The sequence below is a fragment of the Malus domestica genome, chromosome 09, assembly GCF_042453785.1.
Source record: "Malus domestica chromosome 09, GDT2T_hap1".
Classification (NCBI taxonomy): Eukaryota; Viridiplantae; Streptophyta; class Magnoliopsida; order Rosales; family Rosaceae; genus Malus; species Malus domestica.
Window position 1 is genome coordinate 555,722 of NC_091669.1, and position 23,105 is coordinate 578,826.

Here is a 23,105-nt window from a genome sequence, read left to right on the forward strand (position 1 = left end):
GGATAAGTCTTCTAATTGGACTCAAGAGTCATGATAATGTTAGCCAATATCCAGCAATAGATTTCAGTTCGGTAAACCAGATCGATTAGCAAAGCTGCAAAAAATTTGAGTACCTAATTGATATTCTGGAGTCAAAGACGTTAGAATGCAATATCATGTCCAGGGAGTGAAATGCACTTGGACATTCAAGTAGACAACATGGAAGGCAACTAGGCTATCAGCCTATTAACGACGCCACTGCTGTGATACCAATATCACATGAATCAACTACAGAGAACCTACAAAACGCATATCTAACAGCCTAAACCCTGTAGTTATAACAAAGAAAAATAATATTGGGTTGCAAGTGAGGAATTCATGGGGGGAAAACACAAATGGTTTATGAAGACGAAGCGAGATTGGTCCAAAGAGGCGTTCTTCGGAAGTGGCGTGAAAAAGCACAATGAAGATATAATATAATTAAGAAATCTAAGAAGAAAATTGGAGATTAAGTATGACTATAGAACTCTATGTTTAAATTTTTCACAAACAAACTGAGCACCACTTGATCCACACCAAGTGGAGAACAAAACCAATTAAAAGGATGCCTTACACTACAATCAACACACCTCTGAATTCAAAGCAGCAGCAGTTGAGCCCAAACCCAAAGCAATTTGACTGTCAACAATTATCCCACCTGCAAAAGCACTTTTTAACAATCAAATTCCCCTATAGGCTAAAGCTAACAGAATGCTGAAAAATTAAGCAGATTTAAGCAAAAGCACCTGTAAATATGGAGACTTGAGTCATGCAGTGGAGAGAAAAACAAGGGGCAAAACAAAATCCAGTCCCTATTGAACTCCCTCAAGTATCTTTTTCTTCACTTTTTTTCCAATTATACAATACAAATACCATTACCAAAAACAACAAACTCAGTCTCCCAACAAAATGCTACTGCTTTTTGCATTCTCCCATCCAAATTTCACAAAATCTAATGCGACCACTACTGTCCGGATCCTTGAGAATCGTCCTTGGAAGGCGGTTGCTGCTGCTGGTGGTGGTGTTGCTGGTGGTGGTGCTGCGGCGGCTGCTGGTGCACTCTAGCATGCCCCATCTGCTGGTAAATCTGGCTCAAAGCCTGAGAGTTCAGAACCCCAATATGTCCATCCTGTGACAACCCAAGTTCCAACCCAGGAAGCTGCTGCTGCTGCTGCTGATTGCCCCCACCCAAAATTGAAGTAAAACTCATCGGACCCATGTTAGAGACAGGCAAGTCAAAGCCAGGAAACCCAATTTTTTGCAGGTAATTTGAACTCTCAGTGCCCAGATTTGTGGTGGCCGATGGAGGACCAGATGATGACTGGAACCCAAAGCTACTGACAGGGGGCCATAGCCCGCCCACCCCTGCCACATGGGGTCTCCCCAAATTCCCGCCCACCATTGCCCAACTGGTCCTACCCCCACTGGACCCCCCCAATTCATCGATCTTTTGGTGCAATCCAGCTGATAAAGAAGTCCCCTGTTGCGAAACAGAGCCCCCTGCCGCCGCCAAAGCCGACGCCGGAATCGTCCCGGTCCCGGTGGTGGCAACAATCGACGGCTCGGCCTGCTGGAGGAGCCACTGGATTGTTTCCCCATCGGATTTGTGACCCAACTCTCTGGTCAATTGAAAGATTCTGGCGGCGCAGAGGGCCGGCATCCGTATCCTCCTTCCCCTGCCTTCGACTTTAGTGTGTCTGTCTTTGTTGGAGCTTCTCTTGGGCGCCAACTGCTTCTTTCCCGACTCATCTTTGTCGGCGATTACAATCTGGAAGTCTTTGATTTCAGCAGGTTTGTTGTCGCTCATGTTGTTGTTGGGTTGAGGTTGTTGTTGTGGTTGCTGCTGCTGCTCAGGTTGTGGTTGTGATTGTGGGGGAAGGCTCAAGAAGCTGGGTATGTCTTGTGTCTGCTTTGAGCCCTTGGGATCCATGAACAGGGGATTCAAAAAATAAAATGAAAAAAAGAGAAAAATGGGTCCTCTTTGATTGAAGAAGGTGACCTGAAAAGTCCTACACTTTCATTAGTTTTCACTGTTTTGGTAAAGAAGGAGATGACAAAACCATCAAAATATTAAAATCCGAACGTATCCCATTGTCAAATTCTACTCTCTCCTCCCGGCAGCCTGCCTTTGGTTGTTTTTTACTCTCTCTCTCTCTCTCTCTCTCTCTGCAACCTGTCCTTCCTTTCTTAACTTTTTCTCTTGCCACTTTTGACACTGTAGCGGATTTTGACTACGCAGATATGAACACAACTTCAAGTTTCGACTGCCAACTTCGTGTTTTCACCCTCCGGTCTCCAAATATCGGTGTGTCGGTACTTCAAATTAGTTACACATTTATATAAACGAGTTCAACTTACGACAAGATATGATTAGTCAGACAAGATTCCTTCTAAGCAAATATGAGTTTAGCAAAGTATTTAAGAACAACGTGTTCTACTATCTGTATTCAAAATTTGAATTCTCCTCCTAATTTACAAAAAGTTGGTGCCTAAGACATTTTTTGAATTACAATATGCTACGTACGACTTATACGTTTTAAAACCTTATATTTATATGCGTAAATTGATAAAATAAAAGTCAAATATTTTAAGTAAATGAATAATCTTAAATCAAGCTAGAAGGAACATCTCATAAACCAATTAAAGCAGCTGAATTCACATATTAAAATTGGTGTCTATTGAATTTATATTAAGAATAGAGAAAATAATATATAATGAACAATTGACTGAATCACATTATTGTTACCCTATTGTGAGGTTACGCCCACCCCATCCCCTTAATAATATCGTTTGTTCAAAAAAAAAAAAAATCATTTGACAGCTAATTTAATCACATTATTATCCGCGTGCGAAAAACCTTTTTTATAACCGACATTATACGGCTCTTAAGATGTTTTGAACGTGTTTAAAGATAGAGAAAGTAATATTTAATGAAAAATTGATTAAATAACATTATTATTAGTCTACTGTGAGGTACTAATTAAAAAAAATTGTACAAAAGAAATTAATTATTAAAAAAAACACTATTAAAATGACGAAAAGACCTCTACTATATTTGATGCATTATTTTGAGTTGCTTTTGAAGTTTTTTATTTGATGGGCATTTTTGTCTAATTATTTTGTGTGAAGCTTGTGACACCAAAAAATACAATTCATTGGGCCCTTGGCTTTATGTATATTGATAAAATAGACGAGTCTTTCTACCAAACATCAATGTATCATATTACACTATCACTTAAATTTGAATTAACCCATTAAATTCTCTTAAATCATTAAACGCACATTGTATCGTTCTAATAATATATATCATAAATCATTATACTCTAAATGTGCGTTTGTTTGCCTTCCTTAAGTTTCATTGCACTGGACTGGATTAAGAATTAGCTAGTCCCATGTTTGTTGCCCGAAGTGATTAATTTCATTTTCTCTTCACTTTCTTCGATTTTGTTATGAAAATTCGTGAAATTATACTGGGTCTTGATTGATTTTTTGTCACTGGAGCTTTTGACCGATTTCTGGGTTTTTTTGTTTATTTTTGAATTTTTGGTCTCTTTTAGCACCTGTTGTATCATCGTGGATTAAAAAATTTATCCAAGGACACGGTGAGGATATTTGTAAAGCTACAGTTAGAGAGGTCAAAGAAGAGACAGGAGCAGTGATATAATTGTTGTGAATGTAAATCAAAGGAGAAGGATCCATGTAGTTGTATCCATTTATCGTAGATTGTGTGGTAATAAATTATTTAAAATTTAAAATTCAAATATAAATAATACCTAATGAAAATTGACCATACGATGTACGATGAACAAACACAATTACAGGATCCCTAGGAAAATGATATGGCGAGGATCCTTTTCCAACCATCTTTTTATATTTTTCTATAAATTGATACAGAGTTTTTAGCATTAGGTAAGAAACTTGCTTTCTGATTAAAGAAGCGTTGTATAGATTTACACAAGGCATGCATCAGATTACTACTTTCTCAAACCATCAATTTTGAACAATTGATCGAGTGGGTGGTTGTTTGTATTGCATTTTGTTGAGTGAGGGGTGCAACAGATGAAGAGTGAAATAATAAAATAAAAGAAAATTGAAATGAATGTTTTTGAGCTAAAAAAATATTTTAGTCTACGACATAGTCCGGCACTGCGCTAAATAATTCAATATTTTTATCCTGCTTAGTCCAAGCCAAACCAATTCAGTTTAGTCCCTGAAGTTAGTTCTGTCTGAAATAGTCCGGCACAACAAACGCACCTTAAGATCTTGGAGCAGATAAATCAAAAGCCCATTCCCTTATATTTCCCACATTCCATGGAGTCATAGGGACCATGGTCCATGGGTTGATCATTGATTCGATTCCCCTTATTCATTATTGATTTCTCCTGCATATGCTATAATTGCAATAGCAAACCAATATTTATGATGCCATCTCTTGTAAGGGACTCAACTGCCAGCTGGACGCTTGAGATTTCGACACCTGGCAACTCATGAATGGCTGGTGGTGGGGTTTGCTTCTAACCCACTCTTCTAGCTCTAGACCCATCTTTGATATATTATATAAAAATTGATATATGAATTTTAAAAAGACACACAGGGAAAGAACAAGATTGTATGAGTGGCCCAGCAGCATTCAGCAACACCAACGCTTGGTGATATGGAGTCTGTACATATTACGTTGTTGTTGTTGGTTGTTACAGACTACAGAGGGTTTTTTTTTTAATTTTTTTAGTGTCCATGTGGACTTAGATGGAAACGTGGCACTTAGTCATTGTCCATGTAGACGTCACGTCATAGATTAACGGTTGTTTTTATAAAAAAAAATTAATAATGTATGAAAGTGTCTCAAAATTACCACGTTAGATATCAACTGAGATGAAAAAAAACTTGATGTATAAAATATTGAAAACTAAGAAATTTTAAGGTATTAAACAAACAATTACTCTAAAGAATAAGTCAAGTAAATTACATAGAATAAGTTTAGGGTGCGTTTGTTGCACCGGACTGTCTTAGACTGGACTAGCTTCAGGGACTAAGCTAGATTGGCTTGGCCTGGACTAAGCAGTACTAGAATTGTGAAGTGTTTGGTGCAGTGCCGGACTAGCTATGACTAAATTTTTATTTTTTATTTTTTTATATTTAATTATGAAAACTTCCACTTTCTTATCTAATTTTTTTTTTTTAAGATATAAAAGATGCTTTATTGAAAATATTATTCATCTCATAAACAAAATGGGGAAAGGATTTTGCTTTACATGAAAGTCTACAAATATTTTTCACCATCAGCTATCAATACATTTACAAGTTGCGACTACTTGTGCTTAAACTTGAGTTCCTTCACATATTCTTCAATGCCCTTCAACTACGTACATCTAACTACATCATTGGAATTTAAATCAATTCTAAGAAATCATACACGAGCAATTGTACCTCTCATAGAGCTATAGAACAATGTCCCTGCAAAATTCAGTGATTCATGAGATGCAGGTGATACTAAATGCAATCAAATACATGCAAGACTGACAAGTTCAACCAATTTGCTTAATCCAAAATCTCTAAACACAAAATACCCAATCAATTGAGCAAACACCATGAATAACAACAAAAAACACAGGGATAATAATTTCCACTGAAAGATTCTTGCACCATCTCAAAAACCTAGAAATCAAAAGCTTCAGATAATAAAAATTTACATTCACTTCCTCATGCTTTGAATTGACGAAAACATGGAAACCCACCAAGAATCCCTTCAGACTTCCAATGCCAAAACCAATGATTCCAAAACAATTGAAACTCCCATTTTTTTCTCTGCTGCTTCAAGAATCTGCAGACAAAAAAAAAGAACAATAATTGAATTTTAATATCCAATAAGATTTATCCAAACTAACATAAATTTATCAAACCCATTAACGAGATTTATCCAAATTAACAAAATTTAACCCAAATTAACATAAATTCATCAAACCCCATTAACACAAACCTAATTAATAGGCTGTTGGGGTTGGAGAATCGGTCGGTGCGGGGGGCCTTTGGATGCGAACGCAGTGCTTATCCACCCACTCGAGGAGGCCTTTGGTGGCGAACGCAGAGTACGCGGTTGGAAACTGACAAAGGAGCAGAAGAAGAGAGGGCGATGGTGCGACGAGGAAGAAGATGAAAGGGCGATGGTGCGACGAGGAAGAAGATGAAAGGGCGAAAGGGCGAAAGGTGCGAAAGAGAAGGGAGAGGGCGGGACTAGCAGTCCGCTCATTCTGGGGGTTCTTCGCCAAGACCTTCTAGCGAAGGTTTTAGTCGACGCGAGTCCCGGTTAATTCCATTAAACGTAGTCCTGGTTGCTATCAAACACGGGACTGGACCAACTGTTAGTCTAGTCCAATCCAGTGAGGGCCAGTGAAGGGAAACAAACACACCCTTACATTTTATTCTAATATTCTGGTTCAATGAAACAAATTAACATAATTTTATATTATTTATTAAAAACGTCACAATACTCTAATTACACTTCTTTGACCCAAAAAAAATAAAAATAAAGATGATACTAACTTAGTGGGCCCGTATGGGGTGGGGCCTTTTACTCTAATTTCCAACAGTTCATGGGCCATATACAAAATCTTACTTCTCATGGGAGCATGCTTGCTATATTCGAAGTTTACAATTAGAAATTACTCTTCTTTCCTTACCCAAATCCAATGGCATGGACAACCAAAGTAGATAAAATTATATTAAGGGCTGACGTGACATGTTGTCTATTCAATTGCCTTATAAAAAAATCTCATTCTAATAGATTAGACAAATCAAATGAGCAAAATTGTATTTTATTATTTTCTTTCATTTGTAACATCTACATTTACCTTTTGGTTTTGTGCTCTTCCTCCACATAGAATTTTTTACCATATAAAGATATGTGCGGTCTCATTTGCCTACTTTACGGTGTTGTAGGCAACATTGCCTACTTTGGGAGGGTAGGCTCTTAAATTTCAGGTAGACGGGCCATGGGCCCACTTCAACAACACTGATACTGTCCATACTTAGCCACCTGCTCAATCCGTCAGGTGTGAGGTTTTTAATACAAAGGCCTCGTTGTTAGTTAGAGTGAGGTAATTCTATTTAAAGGGCTTGTTCTCAAGTTTTGTGGCCGATGTGGGACAGAGAAATTCTAACACTCCCCCTTACGTGAGACCTTATTTTATGGGTCACACGTGGAGTTCCACACATCGGCAACCACATGGAGCCAAACCGAGGCTCACCCGTTTGCGCTGGGCCAATGCACGTGGCATCTCTTGGCCTACGTGGAGCCAAGTCGGGGCTCACCCATTTGCGCGGGGCCAAAGGGGACCCACATGTTCACCTGGATGTACGGACCCGTCCCCTGGCTTTGATACCATCTTAAATTTCAGGTAGACGGGCTATGGGCCCACTCCAACAACACCGATACTGTCCCTATTTGGCCACCTGCTCAATCCGTCAGGTGTGGGATTTTTAATACAAAAGGCCTCAGTGTTAGTTATAGTGGGGTAATTATATTTAAAGGGCTTGTTCTTAGGAATTCTAACATAGGCAACATTTGCAAACTCAAGGCCTATACAATTGGAGCTAGTTTTTGCCTATGTGACTCATCAAAATCGGTCTGACTACTCAATTGCCTATACCATTAAAGATGCTCTAACAAAAAGGAATTATATGCAAAAAAAAGAGAAAAATTATGTGCTTATGTCACTTCCCTTCATCCCAAAGTTCATGCACATTTTTACCCTTCTCTTGAACCTTGAAATTAACTTTTACATAAAAGAAATAATATTCCCTAGTGTTCAAGGATAATGGCAATGTGGTAATTATCTCTCAGGATTGTTCTGGTCTCCATGGGAATGATGGTAGAAGTAGAAGAGATTGTTCTGCATGAGATAGAGATTCACACTTGTCAATGATAATTGGTGTGAGCACTGGATGCCAATAACAACTCAGCAAGGTGACAAAATAGTCCCTTAAATTTCTCGTATGACAAAGATGCCTAATCTCAATTTCTTAAACAATTAAATCCATTTTTAATTGTACTTTGAAAGCGATTTTCTGTGTGTTAATGTCCACCACATAATTAATTAGATATCATAAGATATGAATAATCCCGACAAGGGAATTATTATTTTTGATGAGATAAGTGCATGTGTGTGTGTGTTCTCTACCGTTCATAATTTAAGGGTTTAATTAAGTTAAATATACTATAATCACAACAAGCACACACGTTATGTTTTCTTCCATTACTTTGAAAGAAAAAAAAAAGAACAAAAAAAAAATAATAATAATAATCACACAAGTTCACTTTTTAAAGCATAAAAGTTCAACTTAAGCTACTTGTTAATACCCACATTTTTTTTAAATTTATCAACCCACATTATTATTTAATTTCTACGAAATGAAATTTACCAAATTATCCCTAACTATCATTATACAATATTACAGTGTGGATGGTAAAGGTTGAAGAATCAATGATGATATACATTACGGTCAATGCACATTACCTCGCTTCTTTAATTTAATTTTGGGTAATGTTAGGGATATCAAAAATTTAAATCAAATTTACAAACTAAATAATGTAGTTGTAGATGATTGGACTATTGATTAAATGTCTACTGACGTGCTTATTTCCTATTGGTGACATATTATTTGGTTTAAAATTTGATCTTCCTAGTATTATCATTCAATTTTTGTTTATCTAACCTGCATGCTTTTGTGGGGCAGTCTTCTTCCAATCCGATGGTGTGGCATCGTTCACTGCTTGCGAAAGCTTGGGATTTTGCTAGCTCTCCTTGCTCTTTGTATGATTGACTACAACAATATGTACCTAAAGACACAATTAAAAGAGCATTAAAGAGCGAAAATGTATGTTAAGCACACAATGATAAGAGTTTGCCAATTGTTCAACAAACTGCTTGACCAAATAAATTAGAAATGTTTTTTTGACTTTGTGGGCTATTATGGGATGAAACGAGGATAAATTAGCCACTACCTAACTGTGCCCTAGTTATATATTTGAACCAAATTTCAGACTTTCCTTTTTCTTTAGGATAAAGAATTGACTACTGAGTTAATTATGCTTTTCTGACTACTAAGTTGTGCTTACTTGATCACAATTTGCTTTACCATTATTATATTACCAAAAGAAGTGCTTTTTAATTTTACCATGGTAGCTTTTGTAAAACAACCATCAATACTATCACACGTCGCACGATGTGATGAGAATGGTCGAAGCAGACAAACGGAAATAAAAGGTCGTGAATTATATCATGCATAAATAGGTTACAAATTAACTTACAAACAAATTTGAGTGCAAAATGGAATCTCCTTCTTTGATATATATATCGACCCCCTTCAATATTGTGGATTATATATAATCTAGGACGTACATATTCTCAAGCTAGCTAGCTAGAACCTTAGAAGAAAAAACAAATGATGAAACCCTAATGGAAATTTGAAGGGTTACGTGTTCATTCTTTTTCAAAAAACTTAAAGGAGCCAACAATATCACTTTCGTGATGTATAAACCAGTCGACGACAACCACAAGAATGGTTTAATCAGTCGGTTTAGTTGGTCCAAAGTTGCTTTAGTTTTCAAAGTTCAAAAGCTTGCAAGTTGATATGATTATTGTGTTTTCCTTTTTACTATTAAGTTAGGAACTCAGCATATATACAATTAACTTGACAAAGACCACCGATCGATTTTTCTTCCCTTGCAAGAATCGAAGTCACCAATTCTACCGCTAACTCATTGACTTCCTCAGTTTCTCTGCATGAATATATGAACGAATTGAACTTATGCAAGCATGCATGCATGCATGCAGCTTTCGGTCACCGTAGTGGGATCTATATTTAAATTTAATTTTTAATATGATGAACATAATCAATTGCTAAGCAACTTTAATTAAGGCCGTTAAAGAGCATGGTTTTTTCCTTCTTCTTTTTTTTCTTTGTGTATATGAAAATATTCAAAGCTATATATATATATATTCGTGAGGTTTGTGCTTGATACGGTGTGGTGTGGGAGAAGACCTATTGATTTGTGTGATGATAATAATGGCGGGAACGGCGATGTGTGTGGTGGTGATTGAATTGGTAGTCGTATGTGCATCCCATCGTGGAGACAAAGGAGGCCCCTCCTCTAAAGTTAGCTGTTGAAATATCAAACCCCCGTTTTACATATCCTATGAATTCAAATCTTCAATCCGAAAACAACTTTGCTTTCAGTTCATATATAAGATTAATTGCTCTGTGAAAAGAGAATGACTTGTATATATAATAATAATAATATAGGTGATTTATATAGCAAGGAATCGAAGTAGAAGGCAACCTGTAAAAAAAATTATATTGAACAGAAACATAATTCACCATTTATAATTCAAGAGGACACATCAACAATGTATAAACTTCAAGATAATCAAACTACTTAGAACGCGTTATAGGTTATTAGCTTACATGCATATAGAATCATCCTAATTGTGTATAGTGGCGGATGCACATTGAGACCGAGCTGGTTCCAGGACCACTTGAAGTCCAAAAAATATACATGCGAAGGTATTTTGAGAATCATCTGAATATTTAGTACAGGTCATTTGGTACCCACCAAGTGTTTGACGAAATGTTTCTCGCAGGTTGCGTCGACAACGCTCGGCAAATTCTCGACTTATCATATTGCTTCAGCATAGCAACTTGATTCGGCTGACGATAACAAACACTTCAAGTGTTCAACGAAATGTATCAGTAAATAAAACTAAAATTTTATTTTAAAATTTTGGACCGTTAATATTGGGATCCCTTAAAAATCAAATCTTGAATCTACCGCTGCTTATATATGTCAATGAAGACTTATTTCCCATCTACATAGATAAGATAGTTACAGTAGCATAATTTATATTTTATAAAGATGATACATGGTTTAGGAAGAACAATGATGAGAAATGGGAAAAGCAGCAGAAGTTGCATGGTGCACATCAAACAAGAGCGCCACAACCTCCAATTGCTGAGCTCCAATTAATAAATAGCCAGAATCTCTAACTGAATGACTCCTTTTGATAAGATAAAGAGAGAGAGACAGAGAGAGAGAGACATGGACCTCACCATTATCCCCTTCTTTTGCTTTTTATTTGTTAATTTGTTTTGGACTTCTAAGTTGTGTAATTTTCTCTATCGACACTCAGATTTTTTTCAATTTCTGTAACATGCCAAAGTTCTGAAGAAATTTCTTAAAATAAATAAATAATAAAAACTAAATCTCATAGAAATGTATAAAGTAAATTTCATAAGGTTATATGGTTATTTAACCTCTAAATTTGACAAATATATATGTACATATACATATATATATATATAGAAAAACAGGTGATGACTTTGCACTTTTTGGTATTGGTCGATGATGTTACTTGACGAATTGATGGCAATAATTTTGGATGGATAGATATAACCCATTACCCAATTGATGGGTGGTTTAGATGCATCAATCCATCAAAATTGGGGATATTGAAAAAAGGAATCCAGTGGAAATGCAAGTGCCAAGTAGAGGCTAGAAAGGTCACCATCTATGCCATGTGCCCCATTTCTGAGATGTGTGCATTTGCTCACAGCCTTTAAGCGGTGGTAATACTCACCGTCCTATTTATGATCACTGAATATGTTTAAATTTTAAGATTCGTGTCTATCCACTACATAATGAGCAAAGCACGTAACCATTACTTAAGAGTGGTGAGCAAAAATATTCGCTTTCAAAATTCAAGTTTTGGTACCTAGCCTCTTGATTTAGCTACATATCTAGATTTCCTTTTCACACATATCTTAATCTGCACCTCCAACTACTTTTCCACTAAACACTCAGGAATTTTAACGTGATTATCTCTAAAAAGACATTTACGTTGCTTATGATCGACTGGGTCCGTGATTAAAATTTCGACGGATTTCTAATAAAACCACTTATTAGAAGAAAAGCGCTAGAAGCACTTGAATTTAAAAAAAAACCTTCAATGCGTTTGTAATAAAAACGACTACAGAAAAAGCACTTGTGGACAATAGTGCTTCTCGCCACATTTCTTTGAGAAAAGGGAAATGAAAGGGGAAAGGCAAGACGAGACTGCGAATTCGGAGTATGCAACCGTTTGTTTAATGTACATGGAAGGACAACCCCAACTGAATCATAAGTAGTGATTTACAAAGTCTAACCAAACCTCCCAGCAGCTCAAATTTTGAACTTGCAACCAACAGTGTTACAACACAGCATGTGGCTCAACTCATCTGCTCGAAGGCCCAAAGTACATGCAGATGGGTGGATTGACCTTGAAAATAGAGAGGATCGCCGACGGGATTGTCCAAATCCCATCACCACATATTAAACCCGAAGCGACTGCCCCTGCATAATCCTCTGCATCCTTCCTGTTCACTCGCTCCCATACGAACAATATCACCGTCCCAACAAACATGTCAATGGCGAAGTATGCTCCGATGTAGAATGGGACTGCCATTGCCATGGGAATTGGAATGAACTGTGATATTTTCGTAGGAGTCACATCCCTCAGCAGGTTTATAGCCACAGCTGCCACGAAAAAACCAACGCACATAGCCAAGCAATGCTTGGGGAGCTCAGAGAAGCCCTCGATACCTAGGATTGCCATTTCCCTGAATATAACAGCATAGGGTGCCTTGTATGGACCATCAGGTGACCCGATATCAAATGCACTCCAAAACAACCAAAATGTTAACGGAGCAATCACACAACCCATGGCTGTTCCCACCAACTGGCTTATAAACATAGACTTGGCCGAAGACATAGTGAGGTAACCTGTCTTGAAGTCTTGCATGAGATCAGCTGCAGTAGAGACAATCGACATCATCACCCCACAGGCTGCTAACCCAGCTATAACCCCGCCGTCACTTCCAACTAATGAAGCAATGATGAAAAGACCAATTTTCCCATAAGTTGAAGCTAAACTCCAGTCTGTGAGGCCAGTGCCATAGGAGTTGCAGAAGGCAAGGGCAGGAGCAAGGATGTATGAGCATAGAACCAAATACCATTTCAGAGGCGGAAAGATGATTGGCATTGTTGCTGTGGATATTACAACTAGGCCCAGATATCCAGCACCGGCAACCCAAGTTGGTATCCTGTCCTTAAGAAATATTGCATCCCTCTTTTTTTGCTCCAGTGTTACTTCTGAACTCTCATCACCTGCTTAGCACAAATCAAAAACCTATTAGTCTTCAGCATAGAATAGGTTACCTCATAATTAAGATGCATGCAAACTTTAATCTGTTTATACTATGCCAAGTGTAAGATGTTATCCCCTCTTCTTTTCTTTGACAGGTTATCTGCTAACATGAGGCAATATCACACCAATCACATGTTTTAGCCAATAAAGGCTGCCACGAAAAATCAATTTGGTTCAAGGAACCCTACAAAAGGTATAAAATTTGAGTCTTTCTTGAAAATACCTAATACATTTAAATACAATAGAAAACTCAATTTTAGTTTCTATTTATAGCACGATACATTGCTTGTGGTAAATACATTAGATTTTGTTACAGCCAAAATTGATAGTAAGAATTCAGCCAGTTATGCTATTATGTCACAACTCAAACAAGATTACTAATATACAAGCACTACTACAGGAACATACAGTTCAAACATCAGTGCTGTGAACACATGCCAGCCTATATGGGTTCAAACTGTCTAATGTGAAGAGTGACAACATTGGCATTGAACGAACAGTGACAACATTTTCAATGAATATCAGAGACCATGTAAATACTGACCTATGACCTCTTTGACAACAGGAAGGTTGCTCTTTTTGTTACTCTTATTGGATATTTCCTTAAGAGTAACGGCTATAATCTTGATCAAATTGTAGATACCATCCCCTAGGATGAGGGCAATAGCTATGAAGACCTGCAAACAACATAATGGGTAAGAAAACATGGACGGAGCCAACGAAGGCTCACTGGGGGCAGATGTCCCCACTCAAGTAATTTGTTTGTTAAGTTGCAAACCATAGTTATTTAATATACATGCATTATCTTTGAAGAAAATATATGTATCTAATATCCAACATACCTTCATACTACTTATACTCCATATCAAATATTATATGAGCAAAAGTGCTCTTGTTCTGTCATTCAAACCGAAAAACTCCTCTCCCGCCTATCATGTATTAATATTTTTCTCATCACTTTGCCACTTTCCACTACTATACTAAAATTTTTGTAACATTGGAATTGTGATACATCATCATTTGAAATCATCCCTATTGGGTATAAGCCATACTATAAAAAGGTTTTCTTAGTTGTTTTTCGGGTTGCCCCCACTAGAAGAAGTTTCTAGCTCCGTATATAGCTTTTTGAGCAAATTAGATGACCAAAAATAATAACTATGAATGAGTGTGTAGTCAACAGTCTATGCTCCCTTACTCTACCTTTAGGTTTTTGTCATAAGAAATGCAATAGAATCCATACTAGAAATAGTTAAACTACAGTACTACACCCATGCAATTAGCCTAAGAATCAAGGTAGTGTGCCTGAAATGGAAATCGAAGCACAATACCTTATATCCGTAAAGACCTTTGAAATCATTGCTACCAAGGTCAGCTGGATACCAGACCCCAGAATATTGGGATATTAACGGCCAAAGAAAACCCCATGATAAGATAGCCCCCAAAAGAACCGAGCAGTTGACTATGTGAGGGCATATAAGACCACATCCAACATATGTTGGACTGAAGTCAAAATAAAACCTGCATGAAGCCAGTTATGTAAAACATCAGCAACTTCACTGCTGTACAAATATTGTAAATCTTACTAAAACGAATGCCACTTCCTTAGAAAGCCTTTTTATTTGCTTTTGTGGAATTCACCATTCATAACTAGGGAATGCAAAACACCAATTCTATTCTGATTTTGATATTTCATCCCAAAATTGGTATGAAAAAAAAGAAGAAGAAGAAAGGACCCCCACTAGCTCCACCAAGTAGCGTGTGCCACTTTCTCAACTTATACACAAGGGGTGAAAGAATGTCGAAAGGGAGGGGTTGGAAAACCAAAGAACCAATAGCCTTACGTGTTCTTAAATAGTGTCAATCCAAAGCTAGGAAAGTTGTCAAATCCACATGAATCTCCAACACCACTAAAGAACCACTTGAAGCAGCTCCAAATTAGACTTATACTTAAATACTTCCCTAGAGCATGAACTTGCTTCCTGCAAAGTAAGATTATGACGGTGTTAATTTAAAAGATTCATTTAATGCATCTGTTTTTATAAAAACAGACACAAAGCGACAAAGTAGTTTGATACAGAGACTTTACCCGGCAAGCTCTGCACCACTCTTAGTGTGGAAGCTATTTATCAACATTGCCGTGGCTGTCCCACTGGGATATGTTAGTTTGTAATCCAGGACCATAACCTGATATCAGATTAATAAAGATGAGATAGGATACATTAACAAAAGACAAGTATACAAAAAATACCATAATAGGTAGCCAACGGGCACGTTAACTTCTGTCATAAAAAAGTCCTAGCCAACGAACACACATCAAGGAACAACTGCTTCTATCAAAGGGTCTAACAATTATCACATAACCGAATGAATCAAGATGCCAAGATCAACTTAAAAAGATGATTCTTTCGATGGAAACGCCAGAACCAATGCAGTATTCAGTTAGAAAGTTAACATCAGTATTAGCTCAAAGTCAAAAACATAGGTAGCACCCATAAGACATTCATATCCAGAGAAAAAGTAGTCACCTTGCGAAGCGGAACAAGGCAAAAAATGCCGAGGAAGCTGACAACAAACATGAAACCACTCATCCACCACAAGCTCGGATTAATAACATCTTCAGCCCGATTACCCGGGTAATCAGAACCAATTAGGTTATACGTTCTCTCATCCATGGCAATCAAATACGAACCAAACCCGCCTGAAAATTCATTTCACATTGACAAATTATATGACTACACACGATAAAAGAAACACCAATTTTCCATGATTAACATCAAAATTAACTAACAAAAGGGGGAGAGCGAGAGCTAAGAACTAGCTTATCAGTTAGTAATGTGATAAATACTAATTAGTGAAGAACAGAACAGAAGCAATTAGATTTACCGCTAAAAGCGAGGCCATAGCAGGCAACGACGCAGGTCTGGATGACGGTGTTCTCCTGCCTGGTAAAGGGGGCAACTGAAAACCCTAAATTTCCCAATAATCCAGTCCATGACTTGACGAAGAAGAATCCGAGCAGCCCGGCGGCGACGTTCAACGAGGGGATAATCCCGACGGTCAGATTGAGCTTGTGGGTGATGATGCAGAAGAGGCTTCCGAGCACGGCGCTGACGACCAGCCCTCTGATGGTGATCTGGTCCTTCCATTCGGGGATTTGGTCGTCGGAGTCGGAGTCGACGGCCTTGATTTTGTCGTCGGAATCGTGAAGCAACGGCTCTGATATCTCCACGGACGCTGTTGATGATTCGGTCCCCATGACTCTGAGATGGTGATCAGACGGTGTGGATTGCTGGGATATGAATAGGGAATTTTTTTTATTCAATCGAGGTCAATGGATTTCGAGGGATGGCGTGTGGGGAGGCGTGCAGTTGCAGAGACGTAGCTGGACAAGCTACCGGCGCCGTTTTGAAAGTTTGTTGAATCTCAGTTTATCCAACCAATCCGGACGCGGGTAAATTTTTGTTGGTCCAATTAAAATATGCCGCGTGTATCGCCCCATCATGCTCCCTGTATTTTGTCATCACCCCTGAGCTGTTTCATGGATATTGTACATTGCGAATGCTATTTTATCATTTTGTTTTTTGCGTCGGGTGAAAAACTTCAGTAGGGTGTTTGATTACGTTAAGCTGAATGTCTTTTGCTAGGTTAAATTATGATAATTTTTCTTGAGGCGATTTCGACGTGGTATTCCAAACTAATGATACAATGAAACGTGAGAAAGTTAAAGCACGTGATATTATGTCATTAGTTCAGGATGTCATGAGGCATTCGAGTATAGATAAGTCATCCCTCATTTGTAAGACACCTATCACAAAATATAGAATAACATTGTAATTTAATCATACCTAGCCTCATACATAGAATCACTTGGTGTGAAAGTAGTCCTAATATGTCAACGATTTCAAATATCTTTTCTATGGTAGTCTTGATATGATTTCAGAAGAAAATTTACGTAGGTGGATCCGACCACGTCATAAGTAGGAAAGCTCGCATAAAATCATAAGGCCCTCTATTTTGGTCCGCTCGATCTTACACTACTCAAGTATTGTTAGTTCGTGTTAACCCCCATTCTACGAATTGGAAAAATGTTAAGATGTGTTATTAGCACTCAGAGAAAGTAATCTTTTGTAACCCAATAGAAAAAAAATGTAGTTTTTGATTCTTCTATTATGAAAACACAAATGAAGATGCATTCAAGAAGTGCAAGATGACTTTTTCGAAACTCAGTAACAACTCCCAAAAAGAAAATACAAGTCTTAACACTATAGAGAAATGCAACCATCCATGATGATAATCCAATGCCTAGAAACCAAATTGGTTTTATCCACTAATTAAAAAATTAAGATGGCTAAATTGGGATTTGGATCCCATCCGGATCCAAGTTGTGAGAATACAAGAGATCCTCACATCCTAACCGTTCATCATACATCATGCAATCAGAAATCATTTTGAATTTATTTATTTAAAATTAAACACAAATGATATTTAACGAAAACTGATCGCACGATGTACGATGAACGGCCATAATGTGAGGATTCCTAGGATTCCACACGGAGAGGATCCTCATCCGCTCAACTGCTCTCTTAAGTTGGGGTCTTATCACATTATGATCATGAACAAGTTCATGCAAATAAGAACGAACTGAGTTTCAACAATAACAACAGTGATGGGTATGATCATGCAGTAACTCCATACCATGCAAAAACAACAAAGAATATGAATCAGACCAAAAAACAGAAACTGTCCAATCCAATACTTTTCCAAAACTACTGGATTGGAAGTGTTTGTTGTGGTGTATGGAAGGTGAAATGGGCTGTGATTGTCTCTGTCTTTAGTCCTCCAAAAGTAGCTAAAAATAAGGATACCCTAAAACTAATGGTTGGTATTTTGACAGATTTGCGCAAGCTTGTCTCAATTATAGAGGGTGAGTCATTATTCACCAGTCTTGTCCCAAAATCATTTCGTACAAAAAAGGAAAACAAAACGAAGATGCTATTCATATTACGGGTTACTTCCATGTGCAGAACGTTTGTTTTTTTAACACAATATCGACGACATAACAATAGAATGTCCGGTATATAAACCCACCGGACTAACACGATGCATCTCTTGCATTTGCATAACAAATTCTGCAACTATCAATATACTTTCTGCTAAAGCAGTTATATTCAATGCTTTGAAGCGAATTCTTAGACTCGGTTTACATGCATAAACTATGAATGTACTTTCTGTAAAGGAATCTTCATTTCTCCTCGATGAGAGATTTTTCCGTGCATCTGGAACACAAGGCGGTACGCCTCATGTCATTGTACAAGTGATGGGAGATCTTTTTTTCAAGTGTTCATCCACTTATAAAATGGCATATGACGTATGTATCCGTGTTCCAGACACACTAAAAAATCTCTCTTCTATGCTTTATCTGCCATGCGTAACTACCGAGCCCACTTGTAAGACGGTAAGAGGTCTAATCGAGGATGTAAGCACGAAGGGCTAATGGCTTTGTCTCTAAGCCTACAGCAGCTTTACCCTTTCCCTAAATACTTAACTTCCAGAGATGTGTGCGGGGCATGCTAATATTTCTGGGCCAGCAACCTTGACCTGCTGCCTCCTCCATCCATAAGATACTTAGACACGATGAACAAGACAACCGGTTGAAACCAAACCTCGATCAATAGCTAATGACGTCAAAATTATAACCGCTCGAAAGGTTTAGATTACTGGTATTAGTATTGTTGTTAGTACCGTATACAGAAGGAAACAAGCAGAATTGCCTATACCCCTTTTCCCCTCGGGTGCATCGTTGCGATACTCCAAACCACAATTGTTATGACCTTTATGGAGATTTATGTGAAACATTATTACACGTTGACAAGAATATACTAATGCATACTCGAACCACCCTTCAATTTGTTTACATGATTTGGCCTTGACAAGAATAGCCAACTACAGTCTTGTATCTTTCTAAATGTTTCTCTCTACTCAACGGTCAACCATCGTCAGATTCTTCTAGCAATTAGTGACTTCCACCTCGCTTGGAATTCCTAACGAAAAGAAGTTGTTCTGCCCCTCTTCCTAACATCTCTGTTTAAAGCCAATCTTGCATGCAAACTAATGTAACATCAAGACCTCAAAGAAACACAAAAATGAAGGTACGTGTACACTCGACCCAAATTTAGAACGAGAGATGTTTTCAATCTTTTTTACTTTATCTTCGCATTACTTACATTGATGCAGTTATTACAATGGGTGCACTACAAATTTCGGCACGGTAGCATTGAGCCTCGCAAGGATCTTAGTAAGTAATGCTAAGTAATGTACTAAGAATTCACACATAATCAGGTTACAAAATTAGCATAACAATCGCCTTTGCTACATTATGCTACAGTTAAGAACTAAGAGTTCATCGATTCTACATAATTGACATGAATAACCGATATTTGAATTCTGCTTGTCCGAAAAAATCTCGGAATCTCAAGAAAAAGTTGGAAACCAAGTGGTCTCTCGACCACGGACCAACTTATACTAACTAATGAAGTCATTCAGCCATCAGCTGACAGTTTATTTGGCGAGCAGTGCCGCCACTGAGATGACGTGCTTATACGCACAGATCAACCCTTTCTTCCTTTGTTATTTTCGGACCTAATTCTTTGTGTAACTAACTTCAGGGAACCCTTGTGTTTGCTTTTTCAGCTCAGCCATCACTTGATGACCAAGATGCCTATATGAAGTCAAGCTTTGGCTCCAGATACGGATCTACATCCTTGCAGCCACCTGCAAGAGACCAAGAAAAATCTTTAGCTGAATCTGAAGCCAAGAGAGAAGGAGAAACATCTGCTACCATCTCAGAGCTGTTTCATGGTTTTCTCACCATTGGAACTCTTGGTTCAGAATCAAGTATCAATGAGCCTGAAACACCAACTTTTGCGACGACTTTAGAGAACTTAACTCAGCAAAAAGCAGAGGTAACAGAGAACGACTTGAAGCTCATCAGCTATGAGCTAGAGAAGTTTCTTGAGGCTGAGACAAAGGAAGAAGGGGTCCATGCATCATCAGCAAGGGACAGTAATGCTAGCTCTATTACACTCAGTGGCATGCAAATGGAGGAATCCGAAGATGAAGAATACTGGACTGCAGCATATCCGCTCAAAGGATATCTCTTTGGGTCCTCAACTGAATTACCAGAAACAACAATGGAGGCAAAGAAAGAAAGGGCATCACTGCAAGAGCTGTTTGACAGGACCAAAATCACAACTGATTATAAGGAGAAAAGTGAGACTGAGGAGATAGAAGTCAAATATAAGCATAAATCTGCAATGGGGTTCATGAAGAATATGATTAAAAAATTCCATGCTTCTTCAAAGAGATCTTCCCCTTCTACAGGTGGTGATGCAACTGATCCTGTTTCCATCAAGAAGAAACTTGGTGAGGCATCTGATTCGCTTTCAACCAAGAAGAAACCCCATAAGGTTGGGTTCCTACAGCTAGATCTTCTGAGAACAGTGCATCTGATGGCTCTTCATCACACACACACACACACACACACACAAATACACACACAGAACAGTTAAACAATATATGGTAGTGTTTCCATTATTTCCATTAGATGTCTTCATCAGACAACAATCATTCTTTTAATAATTTGTCCCAAACTGCCTGGTGCAGCCATCACTTATACGGGGAATAAAAAAAGATAAAACTTAACATTCAAATTTATTGTGTCTTACATGCAGGTCTTACGTATGTTCCATAGAAGGATCCATCCTGAATGCTCTATAGCTGCTAGAGAATCGGTCAAGTCCGAGAAATACGAGAAGAAGAATAATTCCAGTGCAGGTAGTGGTTGTAATGAAAATATGATGCTCATGAGTGGAGACAACGGAAGGTTCCCTGACGGGGCAATGGCAAAAGAGGGGACTGAAAATTGTAAAAAATTCATGAACTTTCCCCAATACAGGCAGAGTGGCAGCAGTTCTAGGAGAAAGGGAGAGCACTGGATCAAAACAGATGCAGAATGTAAGTATCACTTTTATGCATTGCTGACATATTTTGATTTAGTCCCCACAGGTTCTGGCAAATCAAGTACAGAACACCAAAAATCCAGGAGAACAAAAAGTGCACAACATCTAAGAAAAAGTTCAAAATCTACCATCAGCCGTTACGAAAAAAGAAACTTTAAGAGAAACCACAATGAACTGAGCCTATATCCTACTATTGTACAACAACAACCACCAAGCCTTATCCCACTAAAGTGGGGTTGGCTTACTTTTGTGCGAAGTCTTTCGTTAGCTCCAAGTACTCTTTATCTTTTCTTACAGTCTCTTTCAAAGTCTCTAGATCCTACTGTTGTACTTCTAGAAAAAGATTTTTGAGGAAAGGAGCACACATAAACTTGGAACAAACAAAAAAGGAAATGAAAAACCCAAGTAAAAATAAAAATGATCTGTAATATGACATTAACGTCCAGAATACATTAACCCAAAAAACAATGTTTCTGAATATATTGTCATTTCATGAAAGAAAAACTCGCTCGGATCTATCTAGTCATTTCGTAGCAAGTTTTTCCACATAAGCACCACATTATGTACTCAAGGTCTGGAAAACTGAACCTACTATGAATACATTTAACAGTTTGGCACTATTTGCATTTTGCATTGCAGACTTGGTCTTGGAGCTGTAGCAACCGCAGTTGTAAGAAACAGACAGTGGTCGTCCTTTGTGTGTCGGGATGTCAACATTGTGCTTTGTAATATTATCTTTCAGTGTGGGCGTATTTGTTAGTGAGCGAGTGTTGATGAATCAAGCTAAAAGATAAGAAGTATTAGATTGTAATCATCTTTCTTCTGTGTGCTGATGGAGTTGTGAGTCTGTTGACAAAGTTTTATCTCAATTTCCCAATCATTCATTGTGCATTTGGATTTATATCTAATTGTCTCTATAATATACGCCTCTCTTCCTTCTTTTATAGTTTAAGTTTCATTCATTTGTAACAGAATATTATTCAGACGTTTTTCAGTCGCTGTCATTTCTGTCTCGAGCTTTCTCTTTCAAGATGTCTATGTCTTAATTTCTTCAGATTATTCTTCATTTACGTCAAGACCACCTTTGTCTCACACTCATGCTGCGAATTTGAAACCATCTTTTATCATGGCATTACCTTGAATTTGTTGGTATTCGAAGTTTACTAACTCAATATCAAAAATATGTGGGTGATAAGTTTTCTAACTTTATCACACCTCTCACTATCACTCTCAATACAATTGGACAAGAAAAGAAAAAAAGTAAATGAAGAAGCAAACTTTTTGTGTTGGACAAACTGCACGGCAAACAAGCAAAACACTTTGATATATTTAATAAGAGTTTTCAAACTCAATTGCTTAGAAGCTGAAATGGAAATGGGATTCTAATGGAATGAGAATTCGGATGGTTTTTTTAAAGCCTTACAAGAGGCTTAATTATACATGCATAAGTTACAAACCACTCAAATGCTTTTTAATAAAAAAATACACACACATGCAATCAATTATGGTGTTTACCATCTTTAATAAACAAACATCACAACCTCTCTGCTAGTAGCTCACACTTTCTGAAAAGTGTTCCAACAATTTTTGAAAAGTGTTCCACCACTTTCGGCCACTGTATTTGATTTGAACTTCCAACATAATTCAGGTACTCATGATGATATTTGGTAAATTGTTGACAAGCAAAAATGCTGTATACACTTCTGATGAATCATCCTATATCTATTAAATTGATTGCATACAATCGGAATATATATTTGTTTACATTATTAGATTCTTGCATACAACTAGAGATATATTCTGCTATTCTTATATGTTTCATCACGTGATC

General features: G+C 37.6%; 3 protein-coding genes and 1 long non-coding RNA gene across 5 annotated transcripts; 1 reads left to right on the top strand and 3 right to left on the bottom strand.

Annotated features, from left to right (window-relative positions):
* Window positions 1-480: 480 nt before the first annotated feature.
* On the bottom strand, window positions 481-2,501 carry LOC114826850 (transcription factor TCP20). Its single transcript, XM_029107631.2, has 2 exons — window positions 765-2,501; window positions 481-676 (listed from the first exon to the last, which is right to left on the bottom strand). The coding sequence occupies exon 1, from the start codon at window positions 1,946-1,948 to the stop codon at window positions 983-985; it is 966 nt and encodes a 321-aa protein (XP_028963464.2). The 5' UTR covers window positions 1,949-2,501; the 3' UTR covers window positions 481-676; window positions 765-982.
* A 2,738-nt stretch (window positions 2,502-5,239) lies between these two features.
* Window positions 5,240-6,432, bottom strand: LOC114823967 (uncharacterized). 2 transcript variants are annotated; one of them, XR_011571326.1, is made up of 3 exons: window positions 5,996-6,432; window positions 5,709-5,839; window positions 5,240-5,472 (listed from the first exon to the last, which is right to left on the bottom strand). It is a non-coding gene; the product is annotated as an uncharacterized lncRNA (long non-coding RNA). The 2 variants fall into 2 exon arrangements; XR_003772136.2 differs by lacking the exon at window positions 5,240-5,472 and having other exon boundaries at window positions 5,536-5,839.
* Window positions 6,433-12,103: 5,671 nt separating this feature from the next.
* LOC103442118 (probable metal-nicotianamine transporter YSL6) lies at window positions 12,104-16,796 on the bottom strand. The gene is made up of 7 exons (XM_008380875.4): window positions 16,140-16,796; window positions 15,782-15,954; window positions 15,343-15,440; window positions 15,098-15,235; window positions 14,585-14,774; window positions 13,801-13,933; window positions 12,104-13,216 (listed from the first exon to the last, which is right to left on the bottom strand). The coding sequence occupies exons 1-7, from the start codon at window positions 16,510-16,512 to the stop codon at window positions 12,285-12,287; spliced, it is 2,037 nt and encodes a 678-aa protein (XP_008379097.3). The 5' UTR covers window positions 16,513-16,796; the 3' UTR covers window positions 12,104-12,284.
* A 2,688-nt stretch (window positions 16,797-19,484) lies between these two features.
* Window positions 19,485-21,933, top strand: LOC103442710 (protein LAZY 1). Its single transcript, XM_070804684.1, has 4 exons — window positions 19,485-19,551; window positions 19,947-20,722; window positions 20,987-21,269; window positions 21,914-21,933. The coding sequence occupies exons 1-4, from the start codon at window positions 19,485-19,487 to the stop codon at window positions 21,931-21,933; spliced, it is 1,146 nt and encodes a 381-aa protein (XP_070660785.1).
* Window positions 21,934-23,105: the final 1,172 nt, after the last annotated feature.

Bases quoted from the DNA above. Each gene is read 5' to 3' on its own strand.
- LOC114826850 (XM_029107631.2), bottom strand. From the start codon at position 1,948: ATGGATCCCAAGGGCTCAAAGCAGACACAAGACATACCCAGCTTCTTG.
- LOC103442118 (XM_008380875.4), bottom strand. From the start codon at position 16,512: ATGGGGACCGAATCATCAACAGCGTCCGTGGAGATATCAGAGCCGTTG. The intron at 15,955-16,139 runs GTAAATCTAATT...ATGAATTTTCAG, and splicing joins CTATGGCCTCGCTTTTAGCG to GCGGGTTTGGTTCGTATTTG. The intron at 14,775-15,097 runs GTAAGGCTATTG...GGCTTCATGCAG, and splicing joins TTGACACTATTTAAGAACAC to GTTTTATTTTGACTTCAGTC.
- LOC103442710 (XM_070804684.1), top strand. From the start codon at position 19,485: ATGCAGTTATTACAATGGGTGCACTACAAATTTCGGCACGGTAGCATT. The intron at 19,552-19,946 runs GTAAGTAATGCT...TTGCTTTTTCAG, and splicing joins TGAGCCTCGCAAGGATCTTA to CTCAGCCATCACTTGATGAC. The intron at 21,270-21,913 runs GTAAGTATCACT...TTTGCATTGCAG, and splicing joins GATCAAAACAGATGCAGAAT to ACTTGGTCTTGGAGCTGTAG.